Below are 22,589 nucleotides of genomic sequence, written 5' to 3'. Positions count from 1 at the left end.
TGTTCTTTTTAAACCTTATATTGTTAATATTTGTATTTCTATATAAGTCAAAATCTTGTAATAGAAATATTTTGAAAATTTCCAAATTTGTATAAAAATCAGTAGAACTTGTATTCTAATAGTTAGATGTATTTTCTAGGGTGTTACAAAATGAATATTTTTTATTTGTTTTAAAAGAATATTTTTAATAAAAATTTAATTCTTATTAATAAAATTTAATTTAATTTTTATATGTAATTTGATATATCAATAATCTATAATTTATAATATATGCTTATATAACATTATATAAAGATGATACAACATTTGGTAACCTCCTTTTGTGTCATGTCTTGATTGAACAATTTAATCTTTAATAAATAAAAACAATTTATTTATTTATTTAATAAAATACAGTTTTTAAAAAATACGTATTTTTATAAAAATATTTTATAATTTAATAATATATTTTTATTTTAATAATTATTGTCTTCTATAATTATTAATAAAGAGGTTTTTTTATTTTTAGTATACACGTTTCGTTATTTATCAATTCTATCATTATCAATATCATTTTTTTTATTTTACTCTCTATATTTTGTAACTTCTTTTTAAATTCAATTAATTATTTACATTAAAAAGACAGTTATTTATTATTATTCTATCAATTATACTCTCTTCAATATAATTTATTCTATTATTTTATTATTTTACATTTTGTAACTATTTTTTTTAAGTTTAATAAATTATTTACAATAAAAACTACCTATAATAAAATTACTTATATTATAATTAATAAAAAATCATTCATATCATTATTTAAAGAGGATACATCATCTCGTAACTTGTATTATTTTTTATTGGACAATTTTACATTTTAATAAATAAAATAATATTTATTTAATAAAATAAATAATTGAATAACTTTTCTTTATTTTAAAGTAACTAAATAACTTCTATTTTTTAAATAACAGTTATGTAATTTTTTAATATTATTTTTATAAAATTATATTATTTTTTAATTAATTATTTACAAAAAATAATAAAAATTATTAAATTATTAAATTTATATATTTTAATCTAATAAAGATGTGAATACAAAAAACATATATTTTCAATAATTACGATAAAAATGATTTTTTATTTTATTTTTTGTTATCATAATAAGAAGGTAGACACATGCATATACAAATGTTTTTACTAGTGTTACACTTATCGATAATAAAACTTATCCTTATAATCATCAAAAGACATAAATCCTCTATAGTTAACAAAGTCATAAAGACATTATATTTTACATAACCCATAAGTAACTTGTTAAAAGAATACTTGAATATGGATAGCTATGAGTAGTTAAGTGTCAAAGAATACTTGACTGGACCAACCAATAGTGGCTGGATTCGAAAGAATACGTATTGGGATCCGTCATGAGTGATTGCGAATAGAAATAGTACTCGTTTGTACTTTGTAGCAGTAGTAGGCTTAATGGAACTTGACTGATTGGTTAAGAACTAAACGTAGTTTGCATTATAAGATGAACTGGTATAACGTAAATCCTTTTTATTCATTTTTTCGTACATTGCATGCTATTTTCTTGCAACTAACTTAAAAATGTGAAGTTTTTTTAACTAAGTTTGTGCAAATGTGTTTTTACATTATTTGGAATGTAGCAACTCTTGACTAAAACCTTGAGTATTATTTGGAACATAACCATCCCTAACTAAAATCTTAAGTATTATTTGGAGCACATTCTCTATTGGCTAAACCAGTGAACATTCTTTAGAATACAATTAGTTTTGGCTAAACTTGAGTATTATTTGGACTTAACTACTCATAGTTAAAACACAAAGGTTTACAAAGAAAGTAATCTAAAAGATCATACATTTCACTAGAAAGAAAGGTCATGTCTTTGATAGATACAAGGGTTATCCACTATTCTAGATAGCTATGAACATGAATAATGTTCTTCCTCGCAAGCAAAGGCTAATGATGCTTAATATTACAAGATTGTTCTTGTCGCAAGAAATTCATCAACCTTCCTTCTTCACATATATCTTCTTTATATAAAGGTTCAAAAGAAAATAGTCATTGCAAATCTTTTGATGCTTCTTCTTGCACTAACCACACTTGAAGCTTTGAGACACATTAAATGCATGCGATTTCTTTGGCAACACATTTGGAACATAAAAGTGTTAAAACATGCTTAGACAAGTAACTTCTTTCCTCCTTTGAGAAAAAGGCTTGCTGACAAAATGATGTGAGATCCTAAAAAAAATGGAAAAAAAAACATTTTCTACAATAAAAATCATTTATAAGTTTAACGTATATACAAAAATCTCAAAGTTTGTGAAGTATACTTATTATTTATACAAGTAAAAAAATTATCAAAGTATATAAATTTGCATTTGTTTAAAAAAAATTTTTTAGACAAAATTATAAACAAAACACCTGAAATAAGACAAATAACAAATCATAATTGTGTTCGTTCGTCATATAACTTACGTTTGTTAAACAAAATTAAATATTTGATGTATGATATGTTTTAACATTTTGCTTTAAAAATATAATCAAATTGAGAGATAGATTCAACTTTGATTCTAATATTAATTTATTTAATATATATTTACAAAAGTAACCCCTATTTTGAAAAACAAAATTGTTTGTCCTATACTTTATTTATTTTGTATATTAATACGTTAATGTAAAGTAAATATTTTAAAAATGATTAACATTATATGATATATAAACAATATTAGAATATTTTCCAAAGTTTGTTGAGAACGGTTGCAAACGAAAAAAATATACGTTTAGTTTTTATTACTTTGAACAAAATTTGTAGGTTTTAAATGAGTTTAATAAAAGGAGAACTAGAATAAATTTATCCTTAAAAAAGAAAAATATGATTTAGAATTAAAAATTTGAAAGTAAATTTAATTTAAAATTTTAACTTTTCAATAATAAACACTAATTATTAATTTTACATGTCATTTTCATTTAATCATCTACGTTTTATATTTAATTAATTTTTTACGAGTAATAATTTATTTGCTTTATATTTACACAAGTAACGTTAATTTTATGGAAACGTTTTACTTCAATTTTTTTTCTTTTATATATTAAATTTTTTTGCCACATTTGTACTGTTATTTAATTATATAAAAGAGTAATTTTTTAATTAATTGAGTGCATAGCCACAACTTTTTTACGATAACTACTTTATATTTTTTATTGATTAATTAAATTTCATTTAGAAATTTGCGAAATAAAAATAAATTTAGATTGTATATAATGAAAGTAGCTTCGAAGACGCTGAGTAAGAACCCCATATGAAAAAAACCCGCTGAGTCAACTCAACATTTTTATAGTATTTCCAACTCGTAACACTCTCTCGTACATGAGAAAAACAAAAACCTAAATCCTAATTAATGAATCAAATGTATTTGATTTTTTTATTTATAATTTATTCATGTTATATTATACTGTAACGTAATAAATAATAATCATGAGAATTATAATCTGAAGATAAATAAATAAAAAATCGGTAATAACGCGGCCGGGTCGAGTTGAGAGTCTATTCACTCGCGACTCGCGATTCCGAAGCGATTTCCTATAGCCGCCTAAGGCCGAACGATTCCGCCGCCGGCAAGTCCTTTCGCCGCCGGTGGTTCAACTCCTATTTAGATCGTGTTCCTTTCATTGAGGTTCTTTTTCTTTTTTATCTTCTTTATGCGATTCATCTATTTATTTCACCTTTGTTTTCACTTAGGGTTTCGTGGCATAGGCGATTCTTGTGATATCCCCACACGATTCTACAGAAAATAAATAAATAAAAGGACATTGTGATTTTGAGGTTGATGGAAGCCCTAAGTGTTCAAGTGGATTGAGTTTTCTTCGAAGTTATGTGAATTCTTTCAAATTAGCTTCGTGATTGCGTTATGGTTAGATGGTGAAGAAGGAGAATGTATAACATGTGATGAATATTGTGGCCTGTTTGGCCAGTGGTGAATGAGTGGTTTGTGAATGAACAAAAGAGAGTGGACGTTGCAGTGTAGTGTGCATTATAAATGGGGATATATAAAGAGGAACTGGTATCTTTGAGTGTGAGAAGTGTGCCCCAATTTGAGTGTGGTAAACACGGATAAATTCTTATGGCTTTTGCCTGCAATTGTGTAAGCCAAGCTGAAAACTTTCACATACATAGTTGTTGGTATTTAAATTAGTTTAAAAAATTGACAACAGTTTTTAGGGAACAGGAACTAGGGACTAAATCAGATGCTATGTTAGATGCAATCATGGTTAGTTCTTTGATTTATTTAATCCACGTAAGTTCCAAATATATCTTGTATTGTTCTCTTATTGGGGAAAAAAATTAGAGGCAAAAGGCAGGCACACTGAAGAATTTCTTCGTGCTGGAATGGCCTTTTTACTGGGTGTTTTATAGAGCTCCTAGGTGTGAGGATTGAACAGTTGAGTCTACGTGCTGGTAAGCCCAAATGGAGGCTTTTGGACTGTTCATATAATGTGGCAGCAGTGTAATATCTTTCAGTGCTATCCAATTCCTTCATCTACTGAACATTTCAATCCGGCACTCTTTAAAAGATTATTGTGTAATTGTATAATTGTTGATAATTCTTACTATTCTATTGAGTGCTGTACAATGTAAATTTGTTTGTTCTACAATGTGTTTTATGATCGTGTAGGATGTGTTGTAACTAATGAAGTTGACGGTGCTCATGGTGATGTGGACCACTAATTAAGATTATCTTCTGTCTGTATTTTTTTCCTATTTTAATAAGATCTGGATTTCGATCCTTATTTTATTAATCAGGACAACTTTTAGATATGAATCTATGATCCTATTGAGTTGAGTAGGGATCTCTTTTTATCAATTAGGATAATTGTTAGTCATGGTCCTATTCATTATCAATCTCTTTATTTGTATTTTATCAATTGGGACAATGGTTAGGGATATCTTTGTACCTTTTTAAAAGGCATACTTGATTGAAATTTTATCAATGAAAAATGATTTAAAAAAAAATCTATTGCTAGTTTAGGAGGAGCTCTGTCAAGGATGAATCTGCTTCTCACATTCACTAAAACTTTTGCTAATTTATGAAGGACTTTGTCAAGGACGAGTCTGCTTCTTGCTTCCACTATAGGTCGAAAGAAGGAGTCTTTTGTGTCTAGGCTTGATCCTACACAAAGTTGCATAACACTGATATCCAATATTTGCCCCTTGGCTTTCAGTGTAATTTTCTCACAATTCAACATTTACTCGCATAGATTTGATTAAATTTAATCTTATAGTTAATCCAAATAACTTAGCATGTTTGGGAAAGATTAATGTTGGAGAAATAAACACTTTTTTCTTTTGAAAGCTCTCAACTCAACAATCTACCAAAAAAAAATTTATTTCCCCAAAATAAGCTAATCCAATATATACTAAGGTTAGTTCAAGGGGATTGGTTAATCAATAAAACTGTTAGGAGATAAGCTATCTTGAGGTGGTAGACTAACACATGCCTCTATTTACACATAAAGTCATTAAGATTATTTATGTAAATTTTCCCTTTCTATTTTTTGATGGAATGTTATGATTCGAAATTTCTCTCATATATTAAAACCTTGATTTAGATTATTTAAATGATTTAGGACCCACATTTCTTCCACCTATGCCTTCCTTTTATTTATATCTGATTTTTAATCCTTCCTGTCTATCGTAATTATGCTTTTCTTATTTTTTATTTTATTTTCGCACAGCATTACATTGAGATCAGGGCACACTGTTACTTGCATCATTCTTGCTGCGACAGGGAAGGCTCTCAGATTGCTTGAATTGTAATTTGCAAGTTTTACTTGCCTTGTATCCAGCACCAATGCATATGTGAGTGGAATTATAATTGCTCTGTTTTGGATGTAATGGCTCCAATTCGTTCCACTGGATTCGTTGATCCTGGTTGGGATCATGGCATAGCCCAAGATGAGCGGAAAAAGAAGGTTAGATGCAATTACTGTGGCAAAATTGTTAGTGGTGGGATATACAGATTAAAGCAGCATTTAGCTCGAGTTTCTGGTGAAGTAACATACTGTGAGAAGGCTCCGGATGAAGTCTACCTGAAAATGAAGGAAAATCTGGAAGGCTCTCGTTCCCATAAGAAACAAAAGCAAGTTGATGCACAAGCATACATGAATTTTCACTCAAATGATGATGAAGATGAAGAAGAGCAAGTTGGGTGTAGAAGCAAAGGTAAGCAATTGATGGATGATCGAAATGTATCTGTAAATTTGACTCCTCTTCGCTCCTTAGGATATGTTGACCCAGGGTGGGAGCATGGTGTTGCTCAGGACGAGAGAAAGAAGAAAGTCAAATGCAATTACTGTGAGAAAATTGTTAGTGGTGGTATAAATCGGTTTAAACAACATTTGGCTAGAATTCCTGGAGAGGTAGCACCTTGTAAAAATGCTCCAGAAGAAGTTTATCAGAAAATAAAAGAGAATATGAAATGGCATCGTACTGGGAGAAGACTTAGGCGACCTGAGACTAAGGAATTGATGCCTTTCTATGCAAAGTCAGATAATGATGATGATGAGCTTGAGCATGTTGAAGATGCTTTACATCATATGAACAAGGAAACTTTGATGGATGTTGATAAGAGATTCTCTAAAGATATAATGAAGACCTTCAAGGGAATGCCACCTAGTACTGGTCCTGAACCATTATTGAGAAGATCAAGATTGGATAATGTTTACCTTAAATTGCCCAAGAATCAGACTCCTCAAACTTACAAACAAATAAAAGTTAAGACAGGGCCCACTAAGAAATTACGGAAGGAAGTTATTTCTTCAATTTGCAAGTTCTTTTACCATGCAGGGATTCCTATACAGGCTGCAGACTCTATATATTTTCATAAAATGCTGGAAATGGTTGGTCAATATGGACAAGGACTGGTATGCCAACCAAGCCAACTTCTGTCTGGCCGCTTTTTGCAGGAGGAAATCAATTCTATTAAAAATTACCTTGTTGAATACAAGGCTTCCTGGGCAGTCACTGGTTGCTCTATAATGGCAGATAGTTGGATAGATACACAGGGTAGGACAATCATTAACTTTCTTGTTTCTTGTCCTCATGGTTTATACTTTGTTTCTTCAGTTGATGCCACTAATGTAGTAGAAGATGCACCAAATTTATTTAAGCTTCTGGACAAAGTAGTTGAAGAAGTAGGTGAGGAAAATGTAGTGCAGGTAAAATGTTATTTCTAATATTGAGGCATCCTCATTCATCATTGTTGCATAATCAGGAGAATTATGTTATAATTAAGTGCAGATTCTATTTTATATTTATTAGGACAGATTTGTTAGTGATTTGATTTGATTTGTACAGCTTTAAACACTCATTATTTCTGGCTTTCATTGCCTATTATTTCTTTCTTTAATTAGGTTGTAAAACAGTCTATAAATAGAGACTGTAATCACATTTGTAAAATATCTCAGAAATATATTTCACTTATTTCTTTCCACTTGGTATCAGAGCTCCTGATCTAGGAGACTCTGCTTCCGCAAATTTTTTTTTAGCCTTCATTGCTGTAATCATTTTCCTTGACAGCCTTCATTGCTGCAATTATTTGTTGGACAGCCTTCATTGCTGCAACTTTCTATTTTCCTTATCCTTTCTCCATTGACCACCACCACCACCTTGCACCATTGACCACCACCGACCACCACTGCCGTCGCTCGCCGGAAACTGCACCGCTCGCCGGAACTGCCACTGCTCGCCGGAAACTGCACCGCTCGCCGGAACTGCCACTGCTCGCCGGAAACCGCCGCTGGCCGCCTGAAACCGCCACCGGAAAATTTTTCCGGCAGATTTTTTTTCCTGTGTGTGTGAACAGGATCAAATTTTGCCAATCTGAAAAACTCAGTTGGTTTTGAACTCTCATGGACTCCCTTAGTAAGCCATCTAGCTATTGTTCCTTTACTATGAGTGGTAAGAGTTCTAGTTTTTTATCCTTTAATGCTTCTAGTACTGAAAATATCTGGATTATAGACTCTGGTGCTACTGATCATATGACACCTCATTCCTCTTCTTTTTCATCCTACACTACTTTATCCGGTAAGCCATATATTACTATTGCTAATGGTTCCACTACCCCCATTAATGGTCGTGGTAACATTCACCTTCAACCTTCATTTCCTTTAAAAAATGTGCTTCATGTTCCCAAACTATCCAATAACCTCTTGTCTATTCAAAAGATTACCCAAGATTTAAATTGTACAGTGGTATTTTTCCCTTCCCATTGTGTTTTTCAGGATCTTGTCACGGGGAAGACTATTGGAATTGCTAAAGAGCAGGGCGGGTTATATTATTTACAGCATGAAGAAAGTAAAAAGGGTGCTAGACTACAGGCACACACTTCTAATCTTCAGCAAGGTCGTGAATCTTGGTCATCCTCTCAGATATGGCTTCAACACAGACGTCTTGGTCATCCTCCATTTAGTACCCTAAAGTCCTTATTTCCTGTTTTATTTACAAAAGTGTCTGCTGAGTCATTTCATTGTGATGTTTGTCAGTTTGCTAAACACCATCGGACAACTTTTCCTCCCAATGGTAATAAAAGTTCTAAACCTTTTGATCTTATTCATTCAGATGTATGGGGACCTTCACCTATTCCTAATATCTCGGGTACAAAATGGTTTGTTTCATTTATTGATGATTGTACTCGGGTTACTTGGTTATTTCTCATGAAAGATAAGTCTGAAGTTTTTCACTTGTTTGTAAAGTTTTACAGAATGATTCAAACACAATTTGAAAGTTCAATTAAGAGATTGCGTTCTGATAATGGAAGAGAATATGTGAACCAAAACCTTTCCAAGTTCCTTGAGGAAAATGGAGTTGTTCATGAATTAACCTGTGTGGACACTCCTCAACAAAATGGGGTTGCTGAAAGGAAAAATCGTCATCTCCTTGAGGTTACTCGAGCTTTACTTTTCCAAACATCTGTTCCTAGATCTTACTGGGGGGAAGCAGTCCTGACTGCCACTTATTTGATTAATAGATTACCCTCTCGGGTTCTAGAGGGTGTTACTCCTATTCAGGTTATGACCACATTCTATCCTTCTATTCCCATGTTGAATAGTCTTCAGAATCGTGTCTTTGGTTGTCCTGCTTTTGTCCATGTTCATAGTCCTAATCGGGGTAAGTTAGATCCTCGTGCCATCAAATGTGTCTTCATCGGTTATGCCCCCTACAAAAAGGGGTACAAATGTTATCATCCTCAAAGTCGTAAAGTTTATATTTCCAAAGATGTCACCTTCCATGAAACAGAGTCTTTCTTTCCTAGTTCTCAGCTTCAGGGGGAGAGTATTCAAGAAGCTGAGGACCTTGAGTTGCCACCTTTTCCTTTGTTACAGGATTTCGTTCTTAGGAAGGATGACAAAGACCCTGCACCAACATCATTACCAGAGAAGAATAATGAAGACAAATATTTTGGAAAACAATATCAGCGAAGGCAACAAGAACCCGTCCTGGTCGAACAGCAACTTCAATTGTCTGAACCGGAGGTAAGAACTCATACCAGTGAGACTCTTGAGGACACCTTAAATACTGCTTTTGAACCTAACCTAAATGATTTACCTATTGCCTTGAGAAAAGAAAAAAGATCTTGTGCCAAATATCCTATATCCCAATTTGTGTCTACAGAAAAACTTTCTATGCAGCACCAGAGTTTTCTTTCAGCTATTGATTCTATCAAAATCCCTACATCGGTACAAGAAGCCTTAAAAGATGATAACTGGATTCGAGCCATGAATGAAGAAATGAGCGCGTTAGAAAGGAATGAGACTTGGGAGATTGTAGAGAGACCAAAAGATAAGAAAGCAGTGGGTTGTAGGTGGATATACACAGTTAAGTATAAGTCTGATGGCACACTGGATCGGTATAAAGCAAGGTTGGTTGCAAAAGGGTACACTCAAACCTATGGGATCGATTATGAGGAGACTTTTGCTCCAGTGGCAAAAATGAATACCGTCAGGATTATTCTCTCCCTGGCGGCACACTTTGGTTGGGCAATGCATCAATTTGATGTTAAAAATGCCTTCTTGCATGGAAGCTTGGAGGAAGAAGTATACATGGAGATTCCACCTGGGTATGGTATTGTTAATGAAGGGAATAAGGCGTGCAGACTTAAGAAGGCCCTATATGGTCTTAAACAATCACCTCGTGCTTGGTTTGGAAGGTTTACTCAAGCTATGGTATCTTTGGGGTACCGACAAAGCCAAGGTGACCATACTCTGTTTATAAAACATTCTCAGAATGGTAAACTCACTCTACTTTTGGTCTATGTAGATGATATGATTATTACAGGTGATGATGAGATTGAAAAACAAAATTTGAGGGAGAGACTAGCTGCTCAATTTGAAATGAAGGATCTTGGGAAGCTGAAGTACTTCCTTGGGATAGAGGTTGCTTACTCGAGACAGGGCATCTTTATTTCTCAAAGGAAATACATCCTTGATCTTCTCAAAGAGATTGGTAAGTTGGGTTGTAAGCCCACTGGAGTGCCAATAGAGCAAAATCATAGGATTGGGAATGATGAGGAAAACCCAAAAGTGGAGAAGACACAATATCAAAGACTTGTGGGAAAACTCATTTATCTTTCAAACACTAGGCCAGATATAGCCTATGCAGTTAGTGTGGTTAGTCAATTTATGCATGATCCAAGAGAAAGACACTTGCAAGCAGTAGATAAAATTATTCAGTACTTAAAAGCCTCTCCAGGAAAAGGATTGCTATTCAAAAAGGGGGAAAACTTATCCATGAAAGTATATACTGATGCTGACTATGCAGGATCGATTGTTGATAGGAGATCCACCACAGGCTACTGCATGTTCTTGGGTGGAAATCTGGTGACATGGAGGAGCAAGAAGCAAAATGTAGTTGCAAGATCAAGTGCAGAGGCAGAATTTAGAGCCATGGCTCAAGGGGTGTGTGAACTCTTATGGATGAAGATCATACTTGATGACCTAAAAATAAAATATGAAGCTCCTATGAGTTTGGCATGTGATAATAAGTCCGCTATCAGTATTGCACACAATCCGGTTCAACATGATCGAACAAAGCACGTAGAGATAGACCGACACTTTATTAAAGAAAAGTTGGATGATGGTCTTATAGCCACTGAGTACATCCCTTCAAGACTCCAATTGGCAGATATGTTTACTAAGGGACTTCCCGCAAAACAATTCGAAGATCTTACTTGCAAGTTGGGAATGATAGATATACATTCACCAACTTGAGGGGGAGTGTTGCATAATCAGGAGAATTATGTTATAATTAAGTGCAGATTCTATTTTATATTTATTAGGACAGATTTGTTAGTGATTTGATTTGATTTGTACAGCTTTAAACACTCATTATTTCTGGCTTTCATTGCCTATTATTTCTTTCTTTAATTAGGTTGTAAAACAGTCTATAAATAGAGACTGTAATCACATTTGTAAAATATCTCAGAAATATATTTCACTTATTTCTTTCCACTATCATAAATTTCACCTTGAGGCTACTATTAATCATTGTTTCTCTTATGCTTTTTGATGTAGGTAATAACTGAAAATACTCCTAACTATAAAGCTGCTGGAAAAATGCTTGAAGAGAAGAGAAGGAATTTGTTCTGGACCCCTTGTGCCACTTATTGTATTAATCAAATGCTTGAAGATTTTTTGAAAATAAGAAGCGTGGAAGAGTGCATGGAAAAGGGTCAGAAAATTACAAAACTAATATACAATCAAATATGGTTGTTAAATCTTATGAAAAGTGAGTTTACCGAGGGGCAGGAGCTTCTAAAACCAGCTGCCACCCGCTTTGCCTCTAGCTTTGCTACACTACAGAGCTTGTTGGATCATCGAGTTGGTCTCAGAAGAATGTTTCTTTCCAATAAATGGATTTTATCCAGATTCTCTAGCTCAAACGAAGGGAAAGAGGTGGAAAAAATTGTTTTGAATGTCACATTTTGGAAGAAAATGCAGTATGTTAGGAAGTCAATAGATCCCATAATGCAAGTACTCAAAAAACTTTATAGTGGTGAGAGCTTGTCAATGCCATATATATATAACGATATGCACAGGGCAAAACTTGCAATCAAATCTGTTCACGGTGATGATGCACGTAAATATGAACCCTTCTGGAAGGTGATAGATAGTCATTGGAACTCTCTGTTCTGTCACCCTCTTTACTTGGCTGCATACTTCTTAAACCCATCATACAGATATCGTCAGGATTTTGTACCGGTATGTAAGAATATTGTATTTCCCAGTGATTGCTTATTTTCAATTTTATTGAAGTGTTCTCCTGAAGTGACTGTTTGATATGACTAGCATTCTGAGGTAGTACGAGGGCTCAATGAATGCATTGTTCGGCTGGAGTCAGATAATATGAGACGGATATCTGCGTCAATGCAGGTAATGTGTTCTTAATGACTGCTAATTTCTATTTGGTACCAACATTGTTGGATATATATTCTATGTGCTTCAAAGTGATGTCATTTCCAGATAGCTCATTATAATTCTGCACAAGATGACTTTGGAACTGAATTGGCAATTAGCACAAGAACTGGTCTAGAACCAGGTAACTGCTATGTTGCTGTTAAATCATTAGTATGATGATTAACTTCTTTTGAGGTGCATTGCTGCTTCAGTTTGAATTAATCAATTTCTTCCGTTTTTAACCTCACTAGCTGCTTGGTGGCAACAACATGGAATAAGTTGCTTAGAGTTGCAAAGAATAGCTGTACGGATATTAAGTCAGACATGCTCGTCATTTGCATGTGAGCATGATTGGAGTATATATGATCAAATACATTGCAAAAGACAAAATCGTATATCTCAGAAGAAATTGAATGACGTTATATATGTTCACTACAATTTGCGACTTAGAGAATGCCAATTAAGAAAAAGGTCCAGGGACTCAAAGTTGTCCTCTGTTGACAGTGTTCTGCAAGCTCATTTACTTGATGATTGGATAATAGATGCTAATATACAAAGCTCTGATGTTGATAAGGTAATCTTTGATTTTTGTGTTTTTGAACTTATATGAATCAAAGCGTTAATTGCTATGAATTGCATTTATTATAAAACATGGTTGAGTTGGCTTTCTAAAGTCATCATACTTTTATTATTATTTTTTAATTGCACATAACCTCATAATTCATCTTGAAATTACAAGAAAATCAACTCAAAGAGTTTTAGCCTTCCATGCGGAGGCAAAACGAAAAAGATTACGAAAAAAAAAACTAAGAAAACCCTAATGCTTTCATCATACTTTTATTATTTAATGCACTATCTATTGTCACCGTTCAATATATTGAATTGTACTTCTTGACTAAAACACTGAATTAGAAGGGGGATCAAAAGCCTAAGCCAATTAGATTTGATGGAATGCTTCTGAATAAGTTGAAATTCTTGATGTTTTATAAAAACTTAACTTTCGTTTTCATGCTAGACGTTGCATTGTTAGCTATTATGGTGTTTGAGATGGTTCACCATCAGAGTTGTGATATGTTCTTTAGCAGGGAAGCAGAGGATGTGGCTATACTGATGGAATATTTGTTTTGCTTGTTTTGTAGAATATTCTTTTTGGAGCTGAACTAGATGATGAATATGAAAATGATTCAATTGATTACGATGGTGGAGGTGCTAGGTCATTAAAGGGATCCCTTGAGCTGGTGACCATGGCTGATTTAGCAGTAGGGTCACCAGATGTTGATCATGCTATGGATGCTGCAACTGATGACGAGTCTGATCTGAATTATTTTGATGATGATTTGAGCGAGTAATTAAGTTACATGATTCTCATTTCGGAAGAATAATTATTTGGTCACCTGGTTGCGAATCGTGATCCCGTGCTTATTATTTTCCAGTGAAAAATCAAGATGATCATATTGGTGCGTAAGTCATATTTATTTCATATTTTAAGATTCTTCTAACAGTTATATATGATCCTTAGTAAGAGCAGGCACATAGTCATATATACCCATCGATGTTATTGTAAGATAAAATCTGACACTGTACAACGTAGGAAATATAAGATTTGTGTGATTAGATTTGCTGAGATTTGTCTTGTCTATATTTACCATTAAAACGAAAGATAGGATCGCGAATGAATATTCAGTCTTATTAATTTTTCATGTCGTATCATATCAATAGTTGACTATTTATTTGATTCATTGCGCATGCTTGTTTATATTACCGTTCGTACTATCTCTTAATTTTGTAGCTTGCACCTTCCCTTTTTATTTCTCTTCTTGCCCAATTCTTGCATACTCACCAAATTAAAACAATTAAAATTATTCAATTCCACAATACAGTAAGATTTTAGATTCTCCCCACAATGAATTTGTATCTCTCGTTCAACCACTCCAAAGCCTATATAATCCGGAAAATTAGAAATGACTTTCAAATTTTACAATTCAATTTTTTTTTTAGAAAAATGACTTTTGGATTGGATTATTTGTAAATATGGAGGTGGAGGAAGAAATGTCCTCAACAATGATGGTTAGAATATATCCGGTGTGAAACACTATGTTTGCACAAGCGAGAGGTTTGGATTTGGACTGTTTCTTCATGCACCTCCATACCTTCTTCTCTCACCTCCATAAATTTTTAAATTTCTAAAATTGCCCTTTTATAATATTCCAGATTACGTAATCTAGAAGTCATTTTTCAAATTTATAATTAGCTACCGGATTACATAATCCGGAAGCCATTTTTCAGATGCATGATTATTCTTCGGATTACATAATCCGGAAGTCTTATTTAACTTTTGGATTATGTAATCTGGAAGTCTTATTTAACTTTTGGATTATATATATATATATATATATATATGATGCTGAAGTATGAGATAGGAGAAGGTATGAGTTCACTATGACAAATATCTTAAATCGTGATATTCAAAACATTGTATAACTTCAAGAACATAACCTTTCGGGACAATATTGATAAGTGTAAAATATTCATAATTTTTTTTTTATATATTTATACATTAAATTTGAATGAATTATATAAAAGATAATAGAAAAAAAAGAGTGATTTCTCTATGAAACTCATGAATTGACTTGATAAAAGATTCTTGTGTGCAGAGCATAATTTTACAAAAAAATTGAGGAAAATAACAATTAAATGAAGAAGTAACAAAAAAATCTTAATTCGTTAAGCGCATGCAAAAAGTCCAGTTGATTGATGACAGAAAGCATTTTTAAGACCTTCCAAGCATTAAGCGCTGAGCAATCCGCTAAGCGAATAGGCTGGCGAAGAGACTCCTTGAAGCCGAAGTGGGGCTTTGAGCTAAGATTCCTTCAATACAATAAAATACAATCAAAGTTCACTGAAGAATTTACAATATTTAGCACATAACTCAATTGAATAGACGTTCTGAAAAACTTATATGAAAACTTCTCGTGTATGTATTGAATCCTTTTGTTTGATGTTAATGTGATAATTGTTGTTTATCTTTGAATTCGAATCCCTTTAAAAACCTTTGTCAATGATAACCGTTGAAGCTCAAAACAACAAGAATTGATATTTGTACAAACTTTACTTTTGCATAACTTCATCGTTTTGACAGTAAACACTCAGAAAGAAACTTTTGATATGAACGTTGAATTTTTCTAAGGAAACAATTCAATCATACTCGTAATATACAGTAATAAAAGTATATCAGATCAAATAAGCATAATCAAGAATATGAAAACCTTCTATTTTCGAAATCTCTTTTGAACACTGGTTTTTTAAAACTTTCCTAATCTGTATAATATTTAAATGTTAATAAATCATTAAACAATATCCACACGAATTTCATTAATGTTTAATAATCATTTATGTTTAAACGATTTGTATTGTGGAAGGTTGATTTGTATTTGAAACCGTATCGTTTCTTTGATAACATTGGTTTAGAGTCTTAACATTCTTCCACTTTTTTATGGTGACAAAAACTATAAATTTAAATAACTTAATATATTCAGAGATATTACACTGTAATGGAAGCAAATAAACACTTGTACATTGATATTCATGTGAATCTGTACAGTAAGGCTCAAAAGCTCATAAAGCAGAATTACAAAGATTCATAAACCAACTATAAGATAACTAATTTCTCTTAATATCATCTAAAACTTTATTTTCTTCCCCCTTTTTTTACATCATAAAAAGAGTTCATATAAAGAAATCATCACTACCCAAACCTTAATATATAAATAAAAGCATTTTTTAAAATTTTAGTATAAAGTATATATTTGGCATCCCCAAAATTTGGGTACACCTATAAAAATATTTTGACTCCTCCAAAATACTTCCTAAAAACCCTAAAACTTATCACTCCCTTGCATACAATTTAGATATAGCCAACAAAGTCATACAAAGAAATAATCTTAATTCTATTTCACTTCCTTTAATACAACTACTATTTAATTGATATAATGATTGATATTACATTTTTAAGTTTTAGGTGTACCCTTATGATTTCCTCTGTCTCATTTGTAAAGTGTAAATGTTATATCTAGAGTTGTACTAACCTTATAAATTTGATTTTTATCATATTAGAAAACTAAGGTAATCATTTATAATTTTTATGAGTCCTCAAAAGCTAGTTGGATAGTCAACTATACTTAAAATAATGAAATGAATTTATTACATTATCTTGATAACTTGACTTTTTCTTACTAAAAGGATAATAACATCTTGAGTTTTAGTCATTAACTTTAGGCGCAAACAATGCCATTAGTTAACTAAAAAGCAACTCTAATTTTTATGAATACCATGAAGTCCAATTCGATCATTTTCCTACAAATCTTGGCCTATAAATTTCACGTTCATTGTTTGGAAAATAAGCATGAGTGTGCTCAAATCTACCACAATTGAATTCCATCTAATTACAAAAATTCATAGTGAAAATCCAAAAATCAAGCATGATCAGGCTCAACAAAGAATTGTGTGCTTATGATCCTACTAATCACAGAATTGCGATTTTGCGCATACAGTGGTTCCTGTAATGTATGTTTGTACATTGGCTAAGAATGTTTTGTGGTAGCTTTAAGAGTGTGAGAGGTTCTAAAATAGGTAGATGTGAGTTCTAGTTGGGAAAAGACAAAAAGTTGTTTCTACAAATGTGGTGGAAATACATTATTCTAGTAAGAGAAATAGAATAGTTTCTCACATGTTATATCTTATTCCTTTAAGTTGCTCTTTCTTAGGAATAAAAATGTATTGATGGAGCTTGAAGCCACATGCAAGGAGAGGTAGCTTAGCTTTAGTTCATTTTTTATATTTTCCCTTATGATGATAGATGAGTTGTGTTCTAAAAATGTGTGGTGTTCTAATGTATAACTATTTTAGTATCTGAGTAGTGAAACCTTTTAAACTTAAAAAACATTGAAACAAAGAATGAAACAAATCAAAATTACGATTTAGCCTATTTTCTATTTCATTTCTTACCAAAAGAATAAAGTGAACCTTTCATAAAATTAAGAATTTTTAAAAGAAAGAACTAGAGTGAGTGATAGTTATAAATAATGAGTAAAGTAGAGTTTTACTCATTATTGTAGTAATATTCTTAGGTTTTTCTGATTACTTAGGTGCTTTTGCTTTTGGAAAATGCATTTTCACAGTCCCATGTTACCTAATGCTATCATAATAATAATAAATAATTTTACTTATCATATTGGAATGGTGACCATGTTTGCTTGATAGTGACCCATCTGCTCCTGCATTGGAGGGAACCAAATGCAGTCTATTTGGATTGCTATTGGCCAGACAAAAAAAGGCCCATTTTTCTGCACCTTTAACCTTCATCCAAATGCCTCAATTCTTTTGGATAAAAGGGCATATTCATTTTTCATTTAGAAAGGAAAGGACAATTTCCAAAAGCTGGGCCTGAGGTAAAGAAAGGGCAATCAGCATGCACAATCTTATGTGTGACATATTTACAAGAAATCTGTCATTGAAACATAAAAAAATATGACTACAAATAGTCCCTTTTGATACTAACAATGGTGTTTTCCCTAGAACAGGATTACTATGAGTTACTGAAGGTAACTGTGTCAAAAGAGCTTAGGTTCTTGTGAATCTCCCAAACTAGACAAATGGAGATGTGCACCAGTCCCTGTGAATAAACTACCCATGACAGCATCATAAAGGATGACTGATGATTTTGGAACAAGGAAAATCAAATAGTAAAAATGAGCATTTTAGAGAAAGATAACAAAAAAAATAACACTATAAAATGTGATATAATATATCTACCAAGAAATACAAGTAAGACTTTAAAATGGTATTGAGGAGACCAGGCTTTAGAAAATAAAGAAACCACCCTACTAAAGTAAAATCTTCTAAAGTTCTAATGTGTAATGACCAACTAACACTTGGGGGAAAACAAATGGATATGAAAGCATATTATTAAAGAAGTTCTAATGGATACGAAGGACATAAAAAGTAACCAGAAAAACAAATGTTGGAAAGTCTTCAAGTGCCTAAGTAAAAAAGGTGGAAGAAATAAGGATATGTTGCAGAAAACTAGTGCAAAAGGGAAAACAAGTAGTAGCCTACTCACCATATCCTTCCATTGAGATCATTTGAAGATCACCTCCAAAATACCGAGCATATAGACGACTAATGAGAAGGCCATATCCATATCCAGCCATTGTCACATTCTCACCTATTCCAAGATGTGAATGCTCATCCAATGGGTTTCTGTACTGTATAGATATGTAAAAATTTCAGGCAAACCACTTCTTGGAATTCCACCTCCCTCCTCTGACACCTGAAAATGCCACTCAGACTAATTGCTTATAACAAGTAGCAATCCTACCAAAAGAAACAAAAATATTCCAGAACAAAAGATGAGCACCTTTATGGTAACATCCTCTATCCCATCAGCAACTATTATTCTAATGGGAGGTGCAACTTTATCAGAATCCATAAAACGCTCTTGAACAGCACGAAGTGAGTTCTTAACCAACTCAAAAACCTTAAGGTGCAAGTGAGCTGGAACATACCTGTAGTGGAATTATACAATAATTATATACTGAAAGAGAACAGACAAAATTTCTTAACTGTAATCATAAATTCTTATGAGATAAACATACTTAGCTTAAGGAACAAGATGCAAGCTCTAGAAAAGAAAACAAAAAAGAGCAGGGAAACTGATAGTGAGTAAAAGTTTTTCAAATGAATGTCAGAAGAATGTTTTCAATTTTTGGTGGTTAAATCAGAAGACTGTTACCCTAACAGAAATAAAACAATGTTGTCTTAAAATAGTGACTAAATCATAGAACTTTTGTAGCTAATTGGGAGATAAAATGTTCATATATCGGAACCAATCTGCCAAAAGCCTTAGATTTGTCATTTAGTTGGTTCTTGATAAGATATTTGAACCTCTGAACAATTTGTTAGGAGTTCCATTATCATGCTTCTAAATATAATCTCGGTAGAGCAGTGTTCACATTGTAAACCCTTTGTAGCAGTGTTCTTGAGGTATAAATCACTCTTTGCCTCCACCAAATAATTTGTTTACAGATTTTCATTAAACAAATATAAAACATAATAAATAAATGAGCCGTGGAAACAATACAAAACTTCACATGCTTATATTCCATACCAACTGCAAAGATGGTTTTCACACGGCAAGATTATCCACAAACATGACACTCAGGACGTCTCTCTTAGACAAGAATTTACTTCATCTTGGTAATGATGATCACAAACTAAATTTTATTTAAAACCCAGCTTTCAAAAGTTAGTCAATCTCAATGAATGCTCAATATTAAGGCAGCATAGAAAAACAAACAAAACACTAGAATCATATAAGACATAAAAATAAAAGCTCTCTTACCCATAAACAGATAAGACCAAATAATGACAATTACCCCCCAAAACCAATGAAAACAGAACCAAGGGCACCATAAATGGGAAAAAAGTACATCACAGAATTAACAACAAGCCACAATTCTGCACTGTAGAGAAAAAAGTTTACCTTCAAAACAGCAGGCTTTTGAGACAAACCATAGGGAAGATTGTCAAGCTCAATAGCTCTTCTGGCAATTCTAATGGGGAGCTCTTTGTGAAGAAACTGAGCAGAAATCAGCAAATTCCATCATGTACCTGTGACTTACTCCTGTCTGCTTCAACCAACCCCAGCTATGCACTTCCTCAATCAAGGACTTTTTGGAAGCCATGAAAATGCGGTTCTGGAGGCAAGACCCTTAAATCTGAGACTGAACTGGAACACCATCCCACATAATTCCTCAAGCACAGAATGCAAAAAACATAAAGACAAAAACCAAAGAAAAATCAATAAACGGTCACACCCCAATTGAGAAATTAAATTCCGCTTCAGCACTATATCTTGCCACAACATTTTGTTTCTTACTCTTCCAAGAAATTAAATTATCACCAATAGAAACACAATATCCGGAAGTGGATCTTCTATTAGAGGGAGTCCCTGCCCAATCAGCATTTGAATAACATATAATTCTAGTATGATTATTGTGACCATATAACATGTCTTTTCCAAGAGAACCTTTAATGTATTTCAATATAAGTCCAATGATCAGTGTTGCATAATTTCTTTCAACTATCAGCATATGGTGAATTAAGGAATTGACTTACCACACAACAAATGAAATATTTGGACTAGTGACAGTAAGATAGTGCAATTTTCCAACTAATCTCCTGCAATTCTCAGGATCTAAGAAAGGCTCTCCATGACTAGGTAGGAGTTTGACATTAGGATTCATAAGTGTCTCAACAGATTTTGAATTCGTTAATCCAATTTCCTCTAAAATATCCAATGCATACTTCCTCTGAGAAATAACAATTCCATTGTTTGATTGTGCTATGTCAATCCCTAAGAAATATATGAGTTTGTCAAGATCTTTGGTCTGAAAGTGTTGACAAAGGTGTTGTTTCACCTGTAAGATGTCATGGTGATCACTGCCTATAAGAACAATGTCATCAACATATACTGCAAGATAGATACACCCAACACTTGAGAGACGGTTTTTACCGAATGATCGACTTCACTGTGAGTCATACCAAATTGTTGAAGAACTTTACTAAATTTTCCAAACCAAGCCCTGGGAGACTGCTTGAGAGCATATAAGGATTTGTGGAGACGACATACCAATCCAAAAGACTCCCCTGAGCAACAAAGCCGGGAGGTTGCTCCATATAAATTTCTTCCTGCAAATTCCCATTAAGAAAGACATTTTTGACATAGTTGATAAAGAGGTCATTGTTGAAGAGCAGCCATGGCTATAAATAAGCGAACTGAAGCCATCTTTCCTATTGGAGAAAAAGTATCACCATAGTCTAAACCAAAAATTTGGGTATAACCCTTAGCTACAAGATGAGCTTTGAGACAATCAATAGTACCATTAGGACAAATTTTAATAGCAAAGACCCACCTGCAACCAACAACAAATTTCCCAGGAGGTAAAGGAACGAGGTCCCAAGTTTATTCTAAAGCGCACTCATTTCATCAAGCATGGCTTGACGCGAACCAGGATGAGCTAAGGCATCACCTACAGATTTTGGAATGGACACAAAAGAAATAGACGAAAGGCAAATATAAAAAGGTTGAGATAGTCGATGGTAGCTTAAAGCATTATAATGTGGAGAGGGATTACGGGTAGAACATATACATTTACAGATGGCAATGGGAATATCAGGTTCAACTATCGGAGCCGGAAGGGACAGAGGATTTGACACTAGAGAGTCATCCTGTGGACAATGGGAAGACTGACGACGACTATAAAATTGAAGAGGTGGCGGAGGAGGAGAATCTCCAGGCACGCTAGACATAACACGAGGATCAAAGACAACTAGAATATGTACTTGTTTAGATGGAGACATAGGTGGAAAAGATAAAGAATTAAAATAGAAAGACTAAATGAAGGTGATATCTGCAAAAATGAAATAACGGTTAAGAGAGAGTGAAAAACATTTATATCCTTTTTGAGATCTAGTAAACCCTAAAAAAGCACATTTGTGTGACCTAATGGATAATTTATCTAGACCAGGACAAAAATTGTGAACATAACATGTAGACCCAAAAACTTTAAATGGTACAGGATGAAGAGGTTCATGAGGAAATAAAAAAGAATGAGGAATGTATTCTCTAAAACCAAAGATGGCATACAATTAATTAGATAACATGTACTAAGAACAACATCACCCCAAAAACGTTGAGGAACGTGACCATGAAGTAACATAGTACGAGTAGTTTCAACAAGGTGTCTATTCTTGCGCTCAGCCGCCCCATTTTGTTTAGGGGTATAAGCACATGAGGTTTGATGAAGAATGCCATGAGATTTCATAAAAGTGGTAAAAGAATGAGAAAGATACTCATGAGCATTATCACTGTGTAAGATTCGAATTGAAACTCCAAATTGATTTTTAATTTCGTTATAAAAAGATTGAAATATAGAAAACAACTCAAACGAGATTTCATTAAAAATAACCAAGTACATCTTGAATAATCATCAATAAAAGTAACAAAATACTAAAACCCTAAATTAGACTTAACACGACTTGGTCCTCAAATGTTAGAGTGAACTAAAGCAAAA

General features: G+C 33.0%; 1 protein-coding gene across 2 annotated transcripts; it reads left to right on the top strand.

The window, feature by feature from the left end:
• The first annotated feature begins 3,294 nt into the window (after positions 1–3,294).
• Positions 3,295–14,195, top strand: LOC137820615 (uncharacterized). 2 transcript variants are annotated; one of them, XM_068624781.1, is made up of 8 exons: positions 3,504–3,680; positions 5,098–5,227; positions 5,740–7,221; positions 11,575–12,261; positions 12,349–12,432; positions 12,523–12,598; positions 12,708–13,030; positions 13,596–14,195. In XM_068624781.1, the coding sequence occupies exons 3-8, from the start codon at positions 5,899–5,901 to the stop codon at positions 13,803–13,805; spliced, it is 2,703 nt and encodes a 900-aa protein (XP_068480882.1). In that variant the 5' UTR covers positions 3,504–3,680; positions 5,098–5,227; positions 5,740–5,898; the 3' UTR covers positions 13,806–14,195. The 2 variants fall into 2 exon arrangements, with proteins under 2 accessions (XP_068480881.1, XP_068480882.1); XM_068624780.1 differs by lacking the exon at positions 5,098–5,227 and having other exon boundaries at positions 3,295–3,680.
• The last annotated feature ends 8,394 nt before the right edge of the window (positions 14,196–22,589 follow it).

Source organism: Phaseolus vulgaris, chromosome 9 (assembly GCF_000499845.2).
Source record: "Phaseolus vulgaris cultivar G19833 chromosome 9, P. vulgaris v2.0, whole genome shotgun sequence".
Lineage (NCBI taxonomy): Eukaryota > Viridiplantae > Streptophyta > Magnoliopsida > Fabales > Fabaceae > Phaseolus > Phaseolus vulgaris.
This window is presented reverse-complemented; position numbering and strand designations above follow the sequence as displayed.

Bases quoted from the DNA above. Each gene is read 5' to 3' on its own strand.
- LOC137820615 (XM_068624780.1), top strand. From the start codon at position 5,899: ATGGCTCCAATTCGTTCCACTGGATTCGTTGATCCTGGTTGGGATCAT. The intron at 12,433-12,522 runs GTAATGTGTTCT...TGTCATTTCCAG, and splicing joins GGATATCTGCGTCAATGCAG to ATAGCTCATTATAATTCTGC. The intron at 12,599-12,707 runs GTAACTGCTATG...TAACCTCACTAG, and splicing joins AAGAACTGGTCTAGAACCAG to CTGCTTGGTGGCAACAACAT.